Source organism: Carassius carassius, chromosome 33 (assembly GCF_963082965.1).
Source record: "Carassius carassius chromosome 33, fCarCar2.1, whole genome shotgun sequence".
NCBI classification, from domain to species: domain Eukaryota; kingdom Metazoa; phylum Chordata; class Actinopteri; order Cypriniformes; family Cyprinidae; genus Carassius; species Carassius carassius.
The window spans coordinates 22,734,323-22,751,839 of record NC_081787.1 but is presented as its reverse complement, the minus strand read 5'-3'; the positions used below and the strand labels follow the sequence as shown (position 1 = coordinate 22,751,839).

The following is a 17,517-nucleotide window of genomic DNA, read 5'->3' as shown; positions in this document are numbered from 1 at the left end:
TTTTTTTTTTCCAAAATCACTTTAGATAAATGCCAAAAGTCAACAGGCTTTTCAAAATCCAAAATATTGCCAAACAGGTGCTTTTGCATTTTGTTTCTAAACTAAATCATCCGTCGTCGTCGTCTTGTCAGCCTCACCTCACTCTTCTTTTCAATCAGCTCACTGGATAAATGAAATCTGATCTGTGATGCGACTGCCACTTTCAGTATTTAAAACGACGTTGGGGTTCGGTGCTGCGGTGGGCAACTGACGTAACCAGTGTTGTGGCTTAACAACTTTATATTTGCTCCCCCTGGATGCGTTCGTGCTCATGCAGACCTTTACTGTGGCCGGAGCTGCTGATTTGTCGATTGCTGTTGGCATGTTTTGTGTAGTTCTGGCTGGCTGCCAGGTTGATTCTCGATGAACACTCCCCAGGCTGCATAGACAGATGGCACTCCCTCTCTGCCCCTTCCCACAAACCTACACAGATCCTCCTTATTTGACCGCTTTAACCGGCTGCTACTGAATGGACAGAAACTATACAGTCTCCTCACACAGAGAAAAGGGCCTCTGATAAGATAGAAAATCAGTTGTCTCTCCGGGAGAGAAATTATTAGCAGATGATAAAGTGGTGTGAAGATTGTCTGCTAAGAAAGGGCTGTAAAACACTGTTTCATTGTGGTGCAGCTCATAAACGACACTGATTGCTTAATGTGGTGATTCTTCTTGATGGGTGTCAAACCAAATGATGTTTTTCATCATCAACCAGAGTTATTATAATGTGATGAATCTGTTTATGTTGTGTGATACTCCAGAACTTGATGGTTTATTAGATTATGTCAAGTGTTTTCAAGTAAACTGATTAATCATCATGAACCCTTTGTGAGTGAGGCTCTTCGTGTTTTGCTTTAAAGAGTTTTCCTCTGTTAATCTGATTAGAAAATCCTGAGGCAGTGTAAAAACATGATCCCTGAAGTGCATAATTAGCTCATGACAATGAAACACGTCCCCACATTCTTATTACTAGGGTCATTATCATTTGAAATATAAAAGAAACATTTCAGCTATTTGCCAAGGAAACATTGCTCCGATTCTTTTGCTAAAATTTCCAAAAATAAGAACTTTTTTATATTAAAAACAAACAAGCAAGCCCAGTCCAGCCGAGAAAAACTAATGTAAATGTAACGCAAGACATTACTTTCTTTCTTTTGCATTACTTAAAGTGGTTTAAAAACATTAATTAAAAATAACTAGTTATTTTTTATGGCGTAACGCAATTTTGTAATGCATTACTTTTAAAAGTAACTTTCCCCCAACAATGTTCCTTTCCATGACATATTAATTTGTTTTCTCATTTTAGTTAAATTGTTGCCACAATTGAAGACTTAGTTCCATCGTTCAATAAATTGTGGGCATGTTGTACTAATTTAATCAATCGAAAACAGGTTTACTAAAACAAGGGAACAAATTAATAAGTTATGAGACACAGTAAATGGCCAAGAAAAATATATGGCATGTGCAGGGCTCCCGAGGTTCACTCACTGTATTTAGGATTAGTTAGGATTGAAATAATTTCGAGTCGCCCCTCAGTTTGAGAGCTGTTTTCTTCTCATAGACTGACTGTAGTTTGTGTCCCCTCTCTCAGGTTTTAAATGAAGCAGTGGGTGCTCTCATGTACCACACCATCACCCTGATGAGGGAGGACCTGGAAAAGTTCAAAGCACTTCGTATAATAGTCTGCATTGGGAGCGGCTTTGATAATATCGACATAAAGTCTGCTGGAGACTTAGGTAATAGTTAAGAAGATTTTCCATTACATCCCACATGTTGCACAACAGTGTGTGTTTGCTGGATGAAGAGTCTGACCGTAACCCTTCCTCCTATGCAGGAATAGCAGTCTGCAACATGCCAGCAGCTTCAGTCGAGGAGACGGCAGACTCCACCATGTGTCACATCCTAAACCTGTACCGACGCACCACCTGGCTGCACCAGGCTCTCCGGGAGGGCACGCGGGTCCAGAGCGTGGAGCAGATCCGGGAGGTGGCATCTGGGGCGGCCCGGATCAGAGGAGAGACGCTGGGGATCATTGGTCTAGGTGTGTTGTCTCACATAGCCAGACTTTAGACTCTCGACGTGAAGTCTGATCCACTTCCCTTTGTATTCCGGCTAAGAACCGCCGATTGAGACAGAAAGAGGTCCTCTGAACGAGAACAAAGTAACCAGCTGCTGTTTGTTTTGTTTTTATGTGCTGTTTAGGGATGAGTAAATCTGAATAAACTGATGCAGACAGAATTAAAAAAAAAATATCCTAATTATGGAGACACCCGTGGCTTTGAAGATAACAGAGAGGAAACAGTTTGTAATGTGTGTAGACTGTGATCTGCGTTTCTGTCCAAAAGTAATTATTTCACAGAGCAAAAAGAGTGAAGTATACAGTTCCTCATTTCAGTGCTTTTTTTCCCGCCTGCCAGTGCACTGTAAAAAGTTTAACTATTATTTACTCAATTTTATTGGTGAAACATTTTTACACTCAAAAAAATTGAGTAAATTTTAAAGCTGTGAAATCAATGAAATATACTGTATGAATTGAGTAAATGCAAGTAAAAAAATTAAGTAAATCAGAGTAACTGCATCTGGTACATTAACAAATAAAATTGAGTAGAAATAATTTAACATTTAAACATTTAAAAACAATATTTATGAGTAATATTAACTGTTTTTATTAATTCTTTTTATTTTCTCTAAACCTTTGTAAAATAGTACTCCACACAACCACCAGTATACATGACATTGGCCTTTATTGTCAATGAGTACAGCAATAAAGCACATTTTACACTGTATACAATATTGCCTACATTTAAACTCATTTAACAAACATTGTATAAGTAAAAATTAAATATTTAAAAATTCAGGTAGCCTAATTCAAGTGTAATCAAATCAACCCAATATCCACCGGATCAGCGCTGGTCCTCGTGCCGGAGACGGACTCGCCTCTGCGGGTGAACTTTGAACTTCATACCGCCGTCCTGCGTTTCACTCACAGCCGATAGATACTGCGAGTGACTGACATAACCTGCCAATAAACAAACAGTGACAGTTCTGAGGACATTTTATCATCCAAATGATAATAATTATATTTATTATCATTAGGAATGAAGTCATGTGTTTATGCAAAGCGTTTCAATCATGCAAAAAGACAGGCGCGACTCTAGTTTAGGTGTCGAATTACGCCTCTGTATGTTGTTTTGCATTAAATATGATTTAAAGCACAGTAAAGATTTTATAGATAAAATAAAACATACACAAACCTGAATTTCACAGAGGAAATGCACCAAATCTGTGACGCTGAGAAGAGAGCTGTTGTCTGGAGACTGGAGAGTTCAAACTGCCTGCGCTCACTGACTCAACCAACCGTCGAGTTGTCGTCACGTCAGAGGGTGGGGGAGGGGTGCATTGTTTTAATTGAGTAAACTTACTCAAATTTTAAGAGTGTGTTAAATATATTAATAATATTGATTTGAATTAAGTAATATTTTTGTTTCTTGAAACAGATCAGTTTAATTCAACATTCTCAAATATTTTGATAGAAATTTCACAAATATATTAAGTATATTATAAAGAAATAATTGGTTAGTCAAATACTAAATAATTTTATTGAAAACAACTTAAATATATCTGTAAATTTTAGATAAAATTAACTGTTGGATTTTTACTCAATTGTTTTGGTATGTTTAACTCAAACAATCAAGTACACGATATTCAGAGATTTTATTAAGGTAATAAAGTAAAAAATTTCTGTAATATTTACTAAGCCACAGAATTATTTTTTACAGTGCCTCACTACAAAAGAACGTTTTGTGTGTGTGTGTGTGTGTGTATTTATTTATTTATTTATTTATATAGTTTAGGATCAGTATGAATTTTATATATATATAATTCATATAGATATATTCATTAATGAATGTCAAACAATTCTGACAATTCTGAGTAAATAAATATATAAACTAGCAAAACTGATAATAATAATTTCAACACTGATAATATTTCTTACGGATCATGTGACACTAAAAACTGAGGTTCAGTTCGGAATCACAGGAATAAATTACATTTTAAAATGTATTCAAATAGAAAACATTTAAAATCTTAATAATAGTTAACAATATTACTCTTTTTACTGTATATTTAAAAAAAAAGAAATAAATGCAGTCTTCATGAGCTTTAGAGTCTTCTTTCAAAAAATAATATCTTAAACCAGCCTTTGGTGTGAGAGACCCAGGTTCGAATCCACTGTGAGTCACCAATGTGTCCCTGAGCAAGACACTCAACCCCTAGTTGCTCCAGAGGCGTGCGACCTCTGACATATATAGCAATTGTAAGTCGCTTTGGATAAAAGCGTTAGCTAAATGAATGTCAATGTCAATGTCACCTTTATTTATATAGCGCTTTAAACAAAATCATCTGTTTCCTGTGGTCTTGTCCTTGTGCTCCTCTGAGACAAGGTCTTTACAGGGGATCTGTATCTGGGGTTCTAGTTGTCCTGGTCTCCGCTGTCTTTCAGGGATGTAGAGGTCCTTTCTAGGTGCTGATCCAGCATCTGGTCTGGATACGTACTGGATCCGGGTGACTGCAGTGACCCTCTGATCTGGACACAGACTGGATCTGGTGGCCACGGTGACCTCGGAACAAGAGAGAAACAGACAAATATTAGCGTAGATGCCATTCTTCTAATGATGTAGCAAGTACATAGGTTGTTATGGGAAGTGTTTCCGGTTCCGGTTTACCTAATTAATGCAGCCTAAAAATCCTTTAACGGATTTGGATAATAAAAGCATATTAGTATGTTATGTGTATGCCAGGTTAAAGAGATGGGTCTTTAATCTAGATTTAAACTGCAAGAGTGTGTCTGCCTCCCGAACAATGTTAGGTAGGTTATTCCAGAGTTTGGGCGCCAAATAGGAAAAGGATCTGCCGCCTGCAGTTGATTTTGATATTCTAGGTATTATCAAATTGCCTGAGTTTTGAGAACGTAGCGGACGTAGAGGATTATAATGTAAAAGGAGCTCATTCAAATACTGAGGTGCTAAACCATTCAGGGCTTTATAAGTAATAAGCAATATTTTAAAATCTATGCGATGCTTGATAGGGAGCCAGTGCAGTGTTGACAGGACCGGGCTAATATGGTCATACTTCCTGGTTCTAGTAAGAACTCTTGCTGCTGCATTTTGGACTAGCTGTAGTTTGTTTACTAAGCGTGCAGAACAACCACCCAATAAAGCATTACAATAATCTAACCTTGAGGTCATAAATGCATGGATTAACATTTCTGCATTTGACATTGAGAGCATAGGCCGTAATTTAGATATATTTTTGAGATGGAAAAATGCAGTTTTACAAATGCTAGAAACGTGGCTTTCTAAGGAAAGATTGCGATCAAGTAGCACACCTAGGTTCCTAACTGATGACGAAGAATTGACAGAGCAACCATCAAGTCTTAGACAGTGTTCTAGGTTATTACAAGCAGAGTTTTTAGGTCCTATAATTAAAACCTCTGTTTTTTCAGAATTTAGCAGTAAGAAATTACTCGTCATCCAGTTTTTTATATCGACTATGCAATCCATTAGTTTTTCAAATTGGTGTGTTTCACCGGGCTGCGAAGAAATATAGAGCTGAGTATCATCAGCATAACAGTGAAAGCTAACACCATGTTTCCTGATGATATCTCCCAAGGGTAACATATAAAGCGTGAAGAGTAGCGGCCCTAGTACTGAGCCTTGAGGTACTCCATACTGCACTTGTGATCGATAGGATACATCTTCATTCACTGCTACGAACTGATGGCGGTCATATAAGTACAATTTAAACCATGCTAATGCACTTCCACTGATGCCAACAAAGTATTCAAGTCTATGCAAAAGAATGTTGTGGTCAATTGTGTCAAACGCAGCACTAAGATCCAATAAAACTAATAGAGAGATACACCCACGATCAGATGATAAGAGCAGATCATTTGTAACTCTAAGAAGAGCAGTCTCAGTACTATGATACGGTCTAAATCCTGACTGGAAATCCTCACATATACCATTTTTCTCTAAGAAAGAATATAATTGTGTGGATACCACCTTTTCTAGTATCTTGGACAGAAAAGGGAGATTCGAGATTGGTCTATAATTAACTAGTTCTTTGGGGTCAAGTTGTGGTTTTTTTGATGAGAGGCTTAATAACAGCCAGTTTGAAGGTTTTGGGGACATGTCCTAATGACAATGAGGAATTAATAATAGTCAGAAGAGGATCTATGACTTCTGGAAGCACCTCTTTCAGGAGCTTAGATGGTATAGGGTCTAACATACATGTTGTTGGTTTAGATGATTTAACAAGTTTATACAATTCTTCCTCTCCTATGGTAGAGAATGAGTGGAACTGTTCCTCAGGGGGTCTATAGTGCACTGTCTGATGTGATACTGTAGCTGACGGCTGAATGGTTGCAATTTTATCTCTAATAGTATCGATTTTAGAAGTAAAGTAGTTCATAAAGTCGTTACTGCTGTGGTGTTGGGAAATGTCAACACTTGTTGAGGCTTTATTTTTCGTTAATTTAGCCACTGTATTGAATAAATACCTGGGGTTATGTTTGTTTTCTTCTAAAAGAGAAGAAAAGTAATCGGATCTAGCAGTTTTTAATGCTTTTCTGTAGGATATGTTACTTTCCCGCCAAGCAATACGAAATACCTCTAGTTTTGTTTTCCTCCAGCTGCGCTCCATTTTTCGGGCTGCTCTCTTTAGGGTGCGAGTATGCTCATTATACCATGGTGTCAAACTGTTTTCCTTAACCTTCCTTAAGCGTAAAGGAGCAACTTTATTTAAAGTGCTAGAAAAGAGAGAGTCCATAGTTTCTGTTACATCATCAAGTTGTTCTGAGGTTTTGGATATGCTAAGGAATTTGGATACATCAGGAAGATAACTTAAAAAGCAGTCTTTTGTGTTAGAAGTGATGGTTCTTCCATACTTGTAACAAGAAGTAGAATTTACAATTTTGGCTATATGAATTTTGCAAAGAACTAAATAATGATCTGAGATATCATCACTTGGCTGAATAATTTCAACACCATCAACATCAATTCCATGTGACAGTGTTAAATCTAGAGTATGATTTCGACAATGAGTAGGTCCTGAAACGTGTTGTCTAACACCAATAGAGTTCAGAATGTCTATAAATGCTGATCCCAATGCATCGTTTTCATTATCAACATGGATATTAAAATCACCAACTATTAAAACTTTATCTGCAGCCAGAACTAACTCGGATGTAAAATCACCAAACTCTTTAATAAAGTCTGTATGGTGCCCTGGTGGCCTGTATACAGTAGCCAGTACAAACATAACAGGGGATTTATCATTAACATTTGTTTCTTTGGATAATGTTATATGAAGTACCATTACTTCAAACGAGTTATACTTGTAGCCTGCCCTCTGAGAAATCCTGAAAACGTTGTTATAAATTGAAGCAACACCTCCACCTTTGCCTTGCAGACGTGGCTCATGTTTATAACAGTAATCTTGGGGGGTGGACTCATTTAAAATAATGTAATCATCAGGTTTTAGCCAGGTTTCTGTCAAACAGAGTACATCTATATTATGATCAGTGATCATATTATTTACAAAAAGTGTTTTCGTAGAAAGGGATCTGATATTCAATAAGCCAAGCTTTATCATTTGTTTATCCATATTGCTTCTGTTTTTTATTTGTTGAACCTCAATTAAATTGTTAATCTTAACTTGGTTTGGACGTTTTTTGTTTTTTCTAGTTCGGGGAACAGACACAGTCTCTATAGTGTGATATCTAGGTGAAAAAGTCTCTATGTGCTGAGAATTAACTGACCTAATGTAAATGAGTAAACTAACTGAATAAATGTAAATGTAAACCAAACTTTTAAACAGTAGATATAATGCATAAAATAAGCTCAATCGAATACTGCACACATTTCACATCTTCCTGAAATACAATCCCGATACATTTTAAATACAGTTTCTATTCAGGAACTCGTGCTGCGTCAAGCGCTTTGGGGAAGCGCCTTTGGCAAGATCAACTCTGAATATTGTGTGCAATCTGTTTAATGGAAGGGCGTGACGTCACGGGCGGGGTGACGTAGCGACCAGGAAGCTATAAAGGCACCTGCCACGCAGCTGACTTCAGCTTCTTGTCTTTCAGCAAGTGCTCTGTGTGTGCATGTCTTCTGTCTTGTTATTGTCGTTTGTCACTATTAGCTCCTTTAAGTAGCTTTAGTATGTCAAAGAGCAAAGCTAAGACTAGGCATCTGAAGGGTGAATCCAGACCGCGTTTCAGATTGTGTGTTCCTCCCTGCTCAACAAAGCTGAACATTAGAGGCGGGGATACACACAGTCTGTGTGTGGTCTGCCCTGGATCAAAGCGGGCTGCGTATGATTTCACGTGCGCTCCGATCCCGGAGGGCTCTCTTCGAGAAGTGAGCCTTCGCCAGCGTTCCTTGCGATACCGGTCCCGCTTTCGCCGAGTTTCGCCATCTGATAGAGGGAATGGAGACGGGCACGTCCTTATCTCCTACCTTACCCATCAGATCTGCCCCCTGGGTTCGGAAGCCCGAGCTTCGGTTCTTCCCCCCGAGCATTGGGCTTGACGCTCTGCCTTTCTTTCTCTGAGTAGATTGACACGGAGGGTGTCGGCGAGCTTGTAGTTGCACAAACATAAAGTTGCATAAGCACCAGTATACAATAAACAGTGTTATGCCTTACATTATACGGGCAGTGTTAATGAGCAGCTATTTAATCTCCGAGGGGATTAATATTGTTTGTGTGACTAGGCTATTCACGCGCTGTCGAGGCAACGCGTGTATTACATCATTTCCATACCCGACTGCTTGTCTGGTTGTTTAAACTGCATTTAATAAGGGGGAGTTAGTTCTATCACTTCAATGTGTACTTTATCACAATCTAGACCGTGTTTACTTGTCTGATTGTTTGACTACATTAAATTCTGAGAAATTTAATGACTTTGAGAAGTTAATATATCACTTCAATGTGTATTGTTCACAATCCAGACCGTGTTTACTTGTCTGATTGTTTGATTGCTTTAAATTCTGAGCAATATAATGACTTTGAGAGGTCAATATTTCACTTCAATGTGTACTTTATCACAACCTAGACCGTGTTTACTTGTCTGATTTTTGGATTGCATTAAATTCTGAGCAATCTAATGACCGTTATCAAACTTCGAGAAGTTCAATATATCACTTCAATGTGTACTTTATCACAATCAAGACCGTGTTTACTTGTCTGATTGCATTAAATTCTGAGGAATATAATGACAGTGTAATGATAAAAACCTTCATATTCATCCGGAAGAAGGAGGCGGGAACCGGCGGACAATCAAACGAAGCTTTAATAATTCCAAATAAACACAAAACAGCGCACCAGCCCCTCACGGACGACTGATGTGCACAAAATAAAACCAAAACCTAAAATAAAACCCAGGCCTGGTCCTCTCTCGTCCTTCACTGTCGTCGCTCCAGTTTTATATCCTTCCATCTCCTCCGTGGGCCTCGAGACCGGCGGGTCGAACAGGTGTAGCTCATCTCCAATCACTCCACCGGCCTCGCTCCCACGTCCCTCGGCCCCGCCCCACTCGTCACAGACAGTTAATTAGCTCGTGAAGTTAGATGTACTGGAGGGACTGCTGGGCAAACAGCGTTGCCGCCCGTGTTCCCCATTTCGGGACCAGAGGCTGAAGCAACGCTCTGGGCCAGCGACTTCCCAGCCTAATCCGAATCCGATGGAGCCGTACTTCAGGCTGGGAGGTCCACGGCCAAGAAGTCATGACGCATTTCGGTCTCGACTACAGAGGGCGCCCCTACTGGGGTAGAGCGGTGTCCACCTCATTACACGGTGCCCGTATCACCTCAGTGCCCTCCGGAGGTGGGTCTGCCAACCCTGCCAGAATTTCAGGGCGCAGCGGCTTCCAGCGAGCACTGCTCTCAGTTATTTTCGCCCGTGAGCGTAGCAGAGCTGAGACGCTCACCTCCCCTTCGGGGGCCTCTTACACCAGAGGTCAGTCTCGAGAGACTGATTCCCTTAGTACATTAGTTAGCAGCGTGGAAACTACTGCCAAATGTATCTCACCGGGTCCAGCACTCAATAGAAAGAGGCTATAGTCGGCCATCCACCGCCGACATTCAATGGGGTTACACCGACAGTAGTTGGCCCCCAGCAGGCTCTGAAGATGGAACAAGAAGTGAATACCCTTTTAAGGAAGGCGGCTATCAAGGTGGTCCCTCCTCTAGACAGGGAGTCCGGGTTTTACAGCCGGTATTTCATAGTTCCAAAGAAGGATGGGGGGTTGCGTCCGATCTTAGACTTACGTCATCTAAACCTCTCAGTAATGTCACTGAAGTTCAAAATGCTCACTGTCAAACAGGTTGTAGCTCAAATCAGTTCCGAGGACTGGTTTGTCACAATAGATCTCAAAGACGCATACTTCCATATATCCATCCTTCCACAACAAAGGAGGTTTCTGAGGTTCGCTTTCGGGGGCAAAGCCCAGCAATATCGAGTAATTCCCTTCGGCCTTGCACTCTCACCCCGCACGTTCATGAAATGTGTAGATGCGGCTCTGGTTCCCCTCCGTATGCAGGGCATCCGCATTCTGAACTATATCGATGATTGGTTGATTTTAGCTCAATCAGAGCAAATGGCAGTTCGACATCGAGATGTCTTTCTCGCACATATAGGGGAGCTGGGTTTGAGACTGAACGCCAAGAAGAGTGTACTTTCTCCAGTTCAGAGAACCACCTATCTAGGCGTAGTGTGGGATTCGACCACGATGCAGGCACGTATGTCTCCTGCTCAGATCGAGTCAATCCTTACCTCAGTCAAGAGAGTCAGAGAAGGCCAGTCACTCACTGTCAAGCAGTTTCAGAGACTGTTAGGGCTTATGGCAGCTGTGTCCAACGTGATACCTTTTGGCCTCCTACACATGAGACCCCTACAGTGGTGGCTCAAGACCAAGGGAATTCTCCCGAGGGGGAATCCATAACGAACTATCAAGGTCACACTGCAATGCCTTCGTGCCTTAGACATGTGGAAGAAACCTTGGTTCTTGAATCAGGGCCCGGTGCTGGGAGCTCTTGGTTGCCGTGTAACGCTAGCGACAGACGCGTCCCTCACTGGTTGGGGTGCGGTCATGAGTGGCCACCCTGCCCGTGGTCTGTGGAGCGGTCGCCATCTGACATGGCATACCAGTTGTCTAGAGATGCTAGCTGTGCATCGAGCATTGAAATATTTCCTCCCAGACCTGAGAGATCACCATGTGTTGGTGCGCACCGACAACACATTGGTGATCTCTTATTTCAGTCACCAGAGAGATCTGCATTCACGCCCCTTGTACAAGCTGGCACACCAGATCCTTCTGTGGTCCCAGGACAAACTCCTCTTGTTCAGAGCAGTGTATATTCCTGGGAGATTAACTGTGGGAGCAGACATACTGTTGAGACAGGGGCCGAGGCCCGGGGGGCTTCACCCTGAGGTGGTGAAGTAGATATGGAGAGTTTTTGGACCTCTTTGCGACTCAAGAGATATCCCAATGTCCCCTCTGTTTCTCTCTAGTTCATCCAGCTCCTCTGGGACTGGACGCTATGGTACAGGCCAGGCTGAGGCTTCGTCTCTACGCCTTTCCCCCTATCGCTCTGATCCCGGGAGTTCTGGTGAGAGTACGCCGGGATGGGGTCCGTCTTCTATTAGTAGCCCCGTTCTGGCCGGGCCCAGTATGGCTCGCAGATCTGATCTCTCTCCTCGACAGCTCTCCATGGGAGATTCCGATCAGGACAGATCTACTCTCTCAGGCGCAGGGCAAAATAATTCACCCTCGCCCGGAGTTGTGGAAGTTGTGGGTGTGGCCCCTGAGGGGGCACAGCTCATAGCTTCCGGTCTCTCAACCAAGGTTGTTGAGAGCCCCCCCCCCTCCAATCCAGAGCTCCCTCTATGGGGAAACTGTACGCCCTGAGGTTGAAACTCTTCTCCTCATGGTGCAGAGACAGCCAGCTTGACCCTGTTAACTGCCCAGTTGGTACAGTTCTGGAGTTTCTACAAGCTAGGCTCTCTGCGGGGTTAACTCACTCCACCATAGCTGCGGCCATAGCTGCTTACCACGTCCCTTTCAACGGTCAGTCAGTGGGTAGACAGCCCCTAGTTACATGTTTCTTCCACGGTGCACTGAGGCTGAGACCTCCAGTACGGTCCCGTATTCCTCCGTGGGACTTGGTTGTGGTGTTAGAGGCTCTTTGTAAAGCTCCATTTGAGCCAACACAAGATATCTCAGATAGACATCTGACCCTTAAGACTGCCCTGTTACTGGCTATTAATTCTCTAAAGAGAGTTGGAGCTCTTCAGGCCCCCTCGGTGGCCCCTACCTACTTAGACTTTGCCCCTGGTATGGCCAAAGCATTCTTATACCCTCGAGCGGGTTATGTTCCTAAGGTTCCATCTGTTACCCCACAACCCATAGTACTGCAGGCCTTCTGCCCTCCTCCCTTTCGGGAGCCAGACCAGGAGAAGCTAAATTGTATGTATCCAGTTTGAGCGCTGGACGCATACATTCACAGAGCTGCCCTGTGGAGAAAATCTGACCAATTGCTTGTTTGCTACGGTCCTCCTAAAAAGGGTTTTCCTGCCTCTAAGCAGACCCTTAGTCGTTGGATAGTCGAGGCTCTCGAGTCCTCTGGTCTTCCCCTTCCTTTGGGAGCCAAGGCTCACTCCACTCGGGGTTTGGCTGCCCCTAAGGCCTTCTTAGCAGGTGTGTCCCTCTTGGACATCTGCAACGCTGCGGGATGGTCCACGCCCTCTACATTTACCAGATTTTACAATCTTGATATGCGAGCCGCTCCTGGCTCTTCTGTTCTCTTGCCTTAGCTGTGCTCCTCGGATACACACAAGGCAGGGGCTTAGTAGTCTGGCAGCGTTGGCACATCGTTCCCCAAAGCGCTTGATGCAGCTCGAGTTCCTAAAGAGGAACGTCTCTAGGTTACGAATGTAACCCTGGTTCCTCGAAGGAACGAGACGCTGCGTCGCAGAGCCATACTCCCGGCACCCCTGGCGGCGCGTGCTTTCCTAATCGAAGCTGAAGTCAGCTGCATGGCAGGTGCCTTTATAGCTTCCTGGTCGCATTATACTGTGCATTATACTGAACTAATGTAATACACAAAAAATAATGCATTTCTTTTACTGATGGTTTATGTCTGCCCTCAGGGCGTGTTGGACAGGCGGTGGCACTCAGGGCCAAAGCATTCGGCTTCAACGTGATCTTCTACGACCCGTACCTGTCTGACGGGACGGAGCGAGCCCTGGGGCTGCAGAGAGTCAACACCCTACAGGACCTGCTCTTCCACAGCGACTGCGTCACCTTACACTGCAGCCTCAACGAGCACAACCACCATCTCATCAATGACTTCACCATCAAACAGGTATCGTCTACAGCCTACAATCACAAGCGCCAGAGCATACATGAGCTGCTGCCACATTGCTGTGTGATCATTACTGTGTGTTGACCGTAGATGCGTCAGGGGGCTTTCCTGGTGAACACGGCGCGTGGTGGTCTGGTGGATGAGAAAGCTCTGGCCCAGGCTCTGAAAGAGGGCAGAATACGAGGAGCAGCCTTGGACGTCAGTGAGACGGAGCCCTTCAGGTGATCAACAACAACATTTGATGTTGAAGAATCGTGATGTTTTGACATTTGAATTGATTGCTTGCTCCAAACTTCGTTTCTATTCCACTCTACCTCTACGAGTCTTTTTCGCCTTGTTATTTGGCTTCAAACCCCACAAAATATGCGGCTGTTTGCTACAAATGCATTACAAGGGATGCAACGAATGCGAGCTGTTTCCTGAAGGCAGTTTCAAAGGAGAAAAGCAGCATAATTAGTGGCTCACTTTTGTAAATGATGTTAAATTGCTTTCATAGCAGTTGTGAAAGCCAGTGTTATTTTAGTATTGTAGTATGTATATAGTATGTATGTATATATATATATATATATATATATATATATATATATATATAATCAAAGCAAAAGGTGGCTACTTTGAAGAACCTAGAATATGACATATTTTCAGTTGTTTCACACTTTTTTGTTATGTATATAATTCCATATATAATTCCACATGTGTTAATTCATAGTTTTGATGCCTTCAGTGTGAATCTATAATTTTCATAGTCATGAAAATAAAGAAAACTCTTTGATATATATATACATATATATATACATATATATATTTTTTTTAGCATGTATATACTATGATAGATTTTATTGATATTTTCTATATATATATTTTTTCAGTTTTTATAATTTCTTTTAATTTGTTGTTATAATTTTATAATTAAAAGTTTACAATTATTTGTATTATATATTACTTTGATTTATTATTATTATTATTTATGTTTTATTTTTTGCTTTGATCAGTTTTAGTTAGTTTTATTTGAATTTATTTCCTGTGCTTCAGCTTATTTTAGTATTTCACGTTCATTGAGTGAATATGACTTCAGTTTCAGCCAAGGTCCTCTCAAAGACGCACCCAACCTGATCTGCACCCCTCACGCAGCATGGTACAGCGAACAGGCCTCCATTGAGATGCGTGAGGAGGCGGCACGGGAGATCCGTCGAGCTATCACCGGTACGTCACCACACTTGACTGCCTCAGAGCTGGCATTTGTCAAATGATTTGAGAGTGCGCAGTTGAGTGAAAACCTTGTTCTTTAATTGCAGCTCCGCAGGCTTGATGTGCTATGATCAATGACTCAGGGTTATCCTGTAATGAAGCTGTTTTCCTCCTCCAGGGCGCATTCCAGACAGCCTGAAGAACTGCGTCAACAAAGAGTTCCTCACACAGACCACGCACTGGGCCGGCATGGACCCGACTGTTGTTCATCCAGAACTCAACGGAGCCTACAGGTGCAGCAGACTACTGAATAATTCATGTATCGTAACTGAATGTTGGATACAGGTGGTGCTGCTGTTTTGTATGTGCACAGCCATTTTTACCAGGAAATCTGGTGAAAGAATAATCCACAGATGGCCATGCAAGATTGCTTTTACTTTGCTTATAATCAGTACTTTGGATCTCTCAGTCTTACTGCATGTTTCTAGAAAATCTTCAGTGATGTCACTTGTAACCACCTCTGAAACACCTATGTCACGTGTATGAGGAAAATAATGAATGATTGACTGATATGGGTTCATTGCCCATTACAACATCTAGAGAACAGAGTGGACAGTAGTTAATCATGATACGTACTTTTATATAAGATTTAATGACTGCAAATTAAATGAGACAGAATTGCTCATATGCACATTTTTTATGATTAAAAATAAAAACAACTGAAACAGAAACTTATTGAAACTGACACATGGGGCATGTAATGGCATTTTTCTTTTTATTTGACGTTCATTTCTGTGACCTTTTCAGTTGTTTATGATTGCTGGATAAGATTTTTTGAAATAGTTTTGATTAAGACTGATTCACTAATGAATGATTCATACCGATATGTGAATCTTTTTGACTGATTCATTGAAAAGAACTGACTAGATAACTGGAATAAACTGTATATAGTCACTATTGAAATTTTAATTTCAATACACCCAGCATCAAGCTGCTTATTGCTTTTATATAACAGCAATATTATAAAATATTCATTTTAAATAAAAATGTATTTACAATTAAAAACAAAAATTAATAATATAGTAAGGTTAAGTAATGTAGTTACTTGATAGTTCATTAGCTCAACTTTAGGGTGTTTATTTATAAAATTATAAATGTTTTTGAAAGAAGTCTCTGGTGCTCACCAAGGCTGCATTTATTTAATCAAAAAAAACTAAAAGCATTTCAATTGTGACGTATTAAACTTACAGTTACTAAATAACATCTCTTTTTAATATGTTTTAAAATACAATGTATTCCTGTGATGGCAAAGCTGATTTTCAGGATTCTTTAATAAATATGAATTTCAAAAGCATTTATATGAATTAAATGGTAATTTTTGTAACATTAAATATGTCTTTACTGTGACTGTTGATAAATTTAATGCATCCTTGCTGAATAAAAGTATTAATTTCTCTACAAAAAAAATATGCTGACCCCAAACTTTTTTAATGGACATTGTACAATACGATGCATCACATCATACATGTGGTGTCACATTTAAACGTGGCTCATCCAATCAGATTGTAGAGGTGGAAGTAACCATCCATTTTTTAATCCACCATAATGCAGTAAGATTTTAGTTCAACAGAGACTGTTCCAGGTGTTGCTGACACTGCTGTTTAATATTATTCCTCTTCCTCAGGTACCCCCCAAGCGTCGTGAGCCTAGCTTCAGGGGGTCTGCCTCCTCCAGTGGAGGGCATCATGCCAAGCACCGTACCCATCACCCACAGCCTGCCCACCGCGGCCCACCCTCCGCACGCCCCTTCACCCGGCCAAACCGGCAAAGCCGAACCCGATAGAGAGCAGCACCCCAACGAACAGTTGTAGCCCCCTCTTTAAAGGCTCTCCGTACCACTATATAACTCTCCTGGTCCTTCTTTACCCCTAAGAAGAGGAGCGGACACGGCTCCCGTGCTCAAAACCAGCCATTAAAAACAACCACGACTCTGAAGAAGCCAACTCTTGACTAAATGTAGAGGACTGCGCTCTTTGAAGTAACTAGTGGAAAAAAAACAACAACAAAAAAGAGAAAGTCTTGTGGATTTGAAACTTCTCCCTGATGCAAAACCCTGCTGTTGTAGATTGTAGTCTGTCCAAGTGTAGTGGGCGATCTTTTATGTGTTATTTTTTCTGTCTTATGGGTTTCATTGTTAAAACAACAGTAGCTATTACATGAATGTAACCTGTATGTGTACAGTTTTTAGGACATGATCAATGGTTTGTAGACAAGAAAAAAAAAAATAGAAACGGCATTAAGGGAGGCATCTTACCACCTGATTATAGATACGATAACAAAAAGCATATTCGTTTCGCTCCTTTGATTTTAAAAGCACCAAAAGAGGCGGGATTTGCACACCCTCTCAGGAAAATTTACCCCCCCCCCCACCTTCCTTTTAAATTAAACCACAGTGCATTGTTTTTTGTACCCATTTTTCTTTTGTAGTCTAAATTCAGTGCAGTACTTTAAAGAACTACACACAGTATGTTTTATTTTTATTTTCGGAGCATGTATTACTTTATGTGTTAAAGGTTAAAAAGAAAACAGAAAATGTTTTTGTCTTGTGCAAAGCTGGCGTAATGTTTGCCTGTTTGTGTGTGACTTGATTGTTCCGTGTTTTTCGAGGATGCCGGGATAGTTGCAGCTCTCCATCGCCTACATAGATTCCTTCCTAGTAAAGTGGTAGGCTAGCAATATACATACTATATATACTATGAGATATTAATATTTTTTGTTAAACAGAATCCAAAAAGAAATGTTTGTGACTGTATGCATTTGTATGAATTATTTTAATTGAAATTAAAGTCCGAGTTAAACAACA

The 17,517-nt window shown here is 41.1% G+C and overlaps 1 protein-coding gene across 2 annotated transcripts in view; it reads left to right on the top strand.

The window, feature by feature from the left end:
* Positions 1–17,517, top strand: part of LOC132113996 (C-terminal-binding protein 1-like) — a 22,409-nt gene extending 4,892 nt beyond the window's left edge. For both annotated transcript variants that reach the window (XM_059522100.1, XM_059522099.1), the window contains exons 3-9: positions 1,628–1,772; positions 1,871–2,077; positions 13,252–13,466; positions 13,557–13,687; positions 14,542–14,669; positions 14,833–14,947; positions 16,339–17,517. In XM_059522100.1, the coding sequence (XP_059378083.1) occupies positions 1,628–1,772; positions 1,871–2,077; positions 13,252–13,466; positions 13,557–13,687; positions 14,542–14,669; positions 14,833–14,947; positions 16,339–16,525 (1,128 nt within the window). In that variant the 3' untranslated portion in view covers positions 16,526–17,517. The remainder of the gene's footprint in view (positions 1–1,627; positions 1,773–1,870; positions 2,078–13,251; positions 13,467–13,556; positions 13,688–14,541; positions 14,670–14,832; positions 14,948–16,338) is intronic.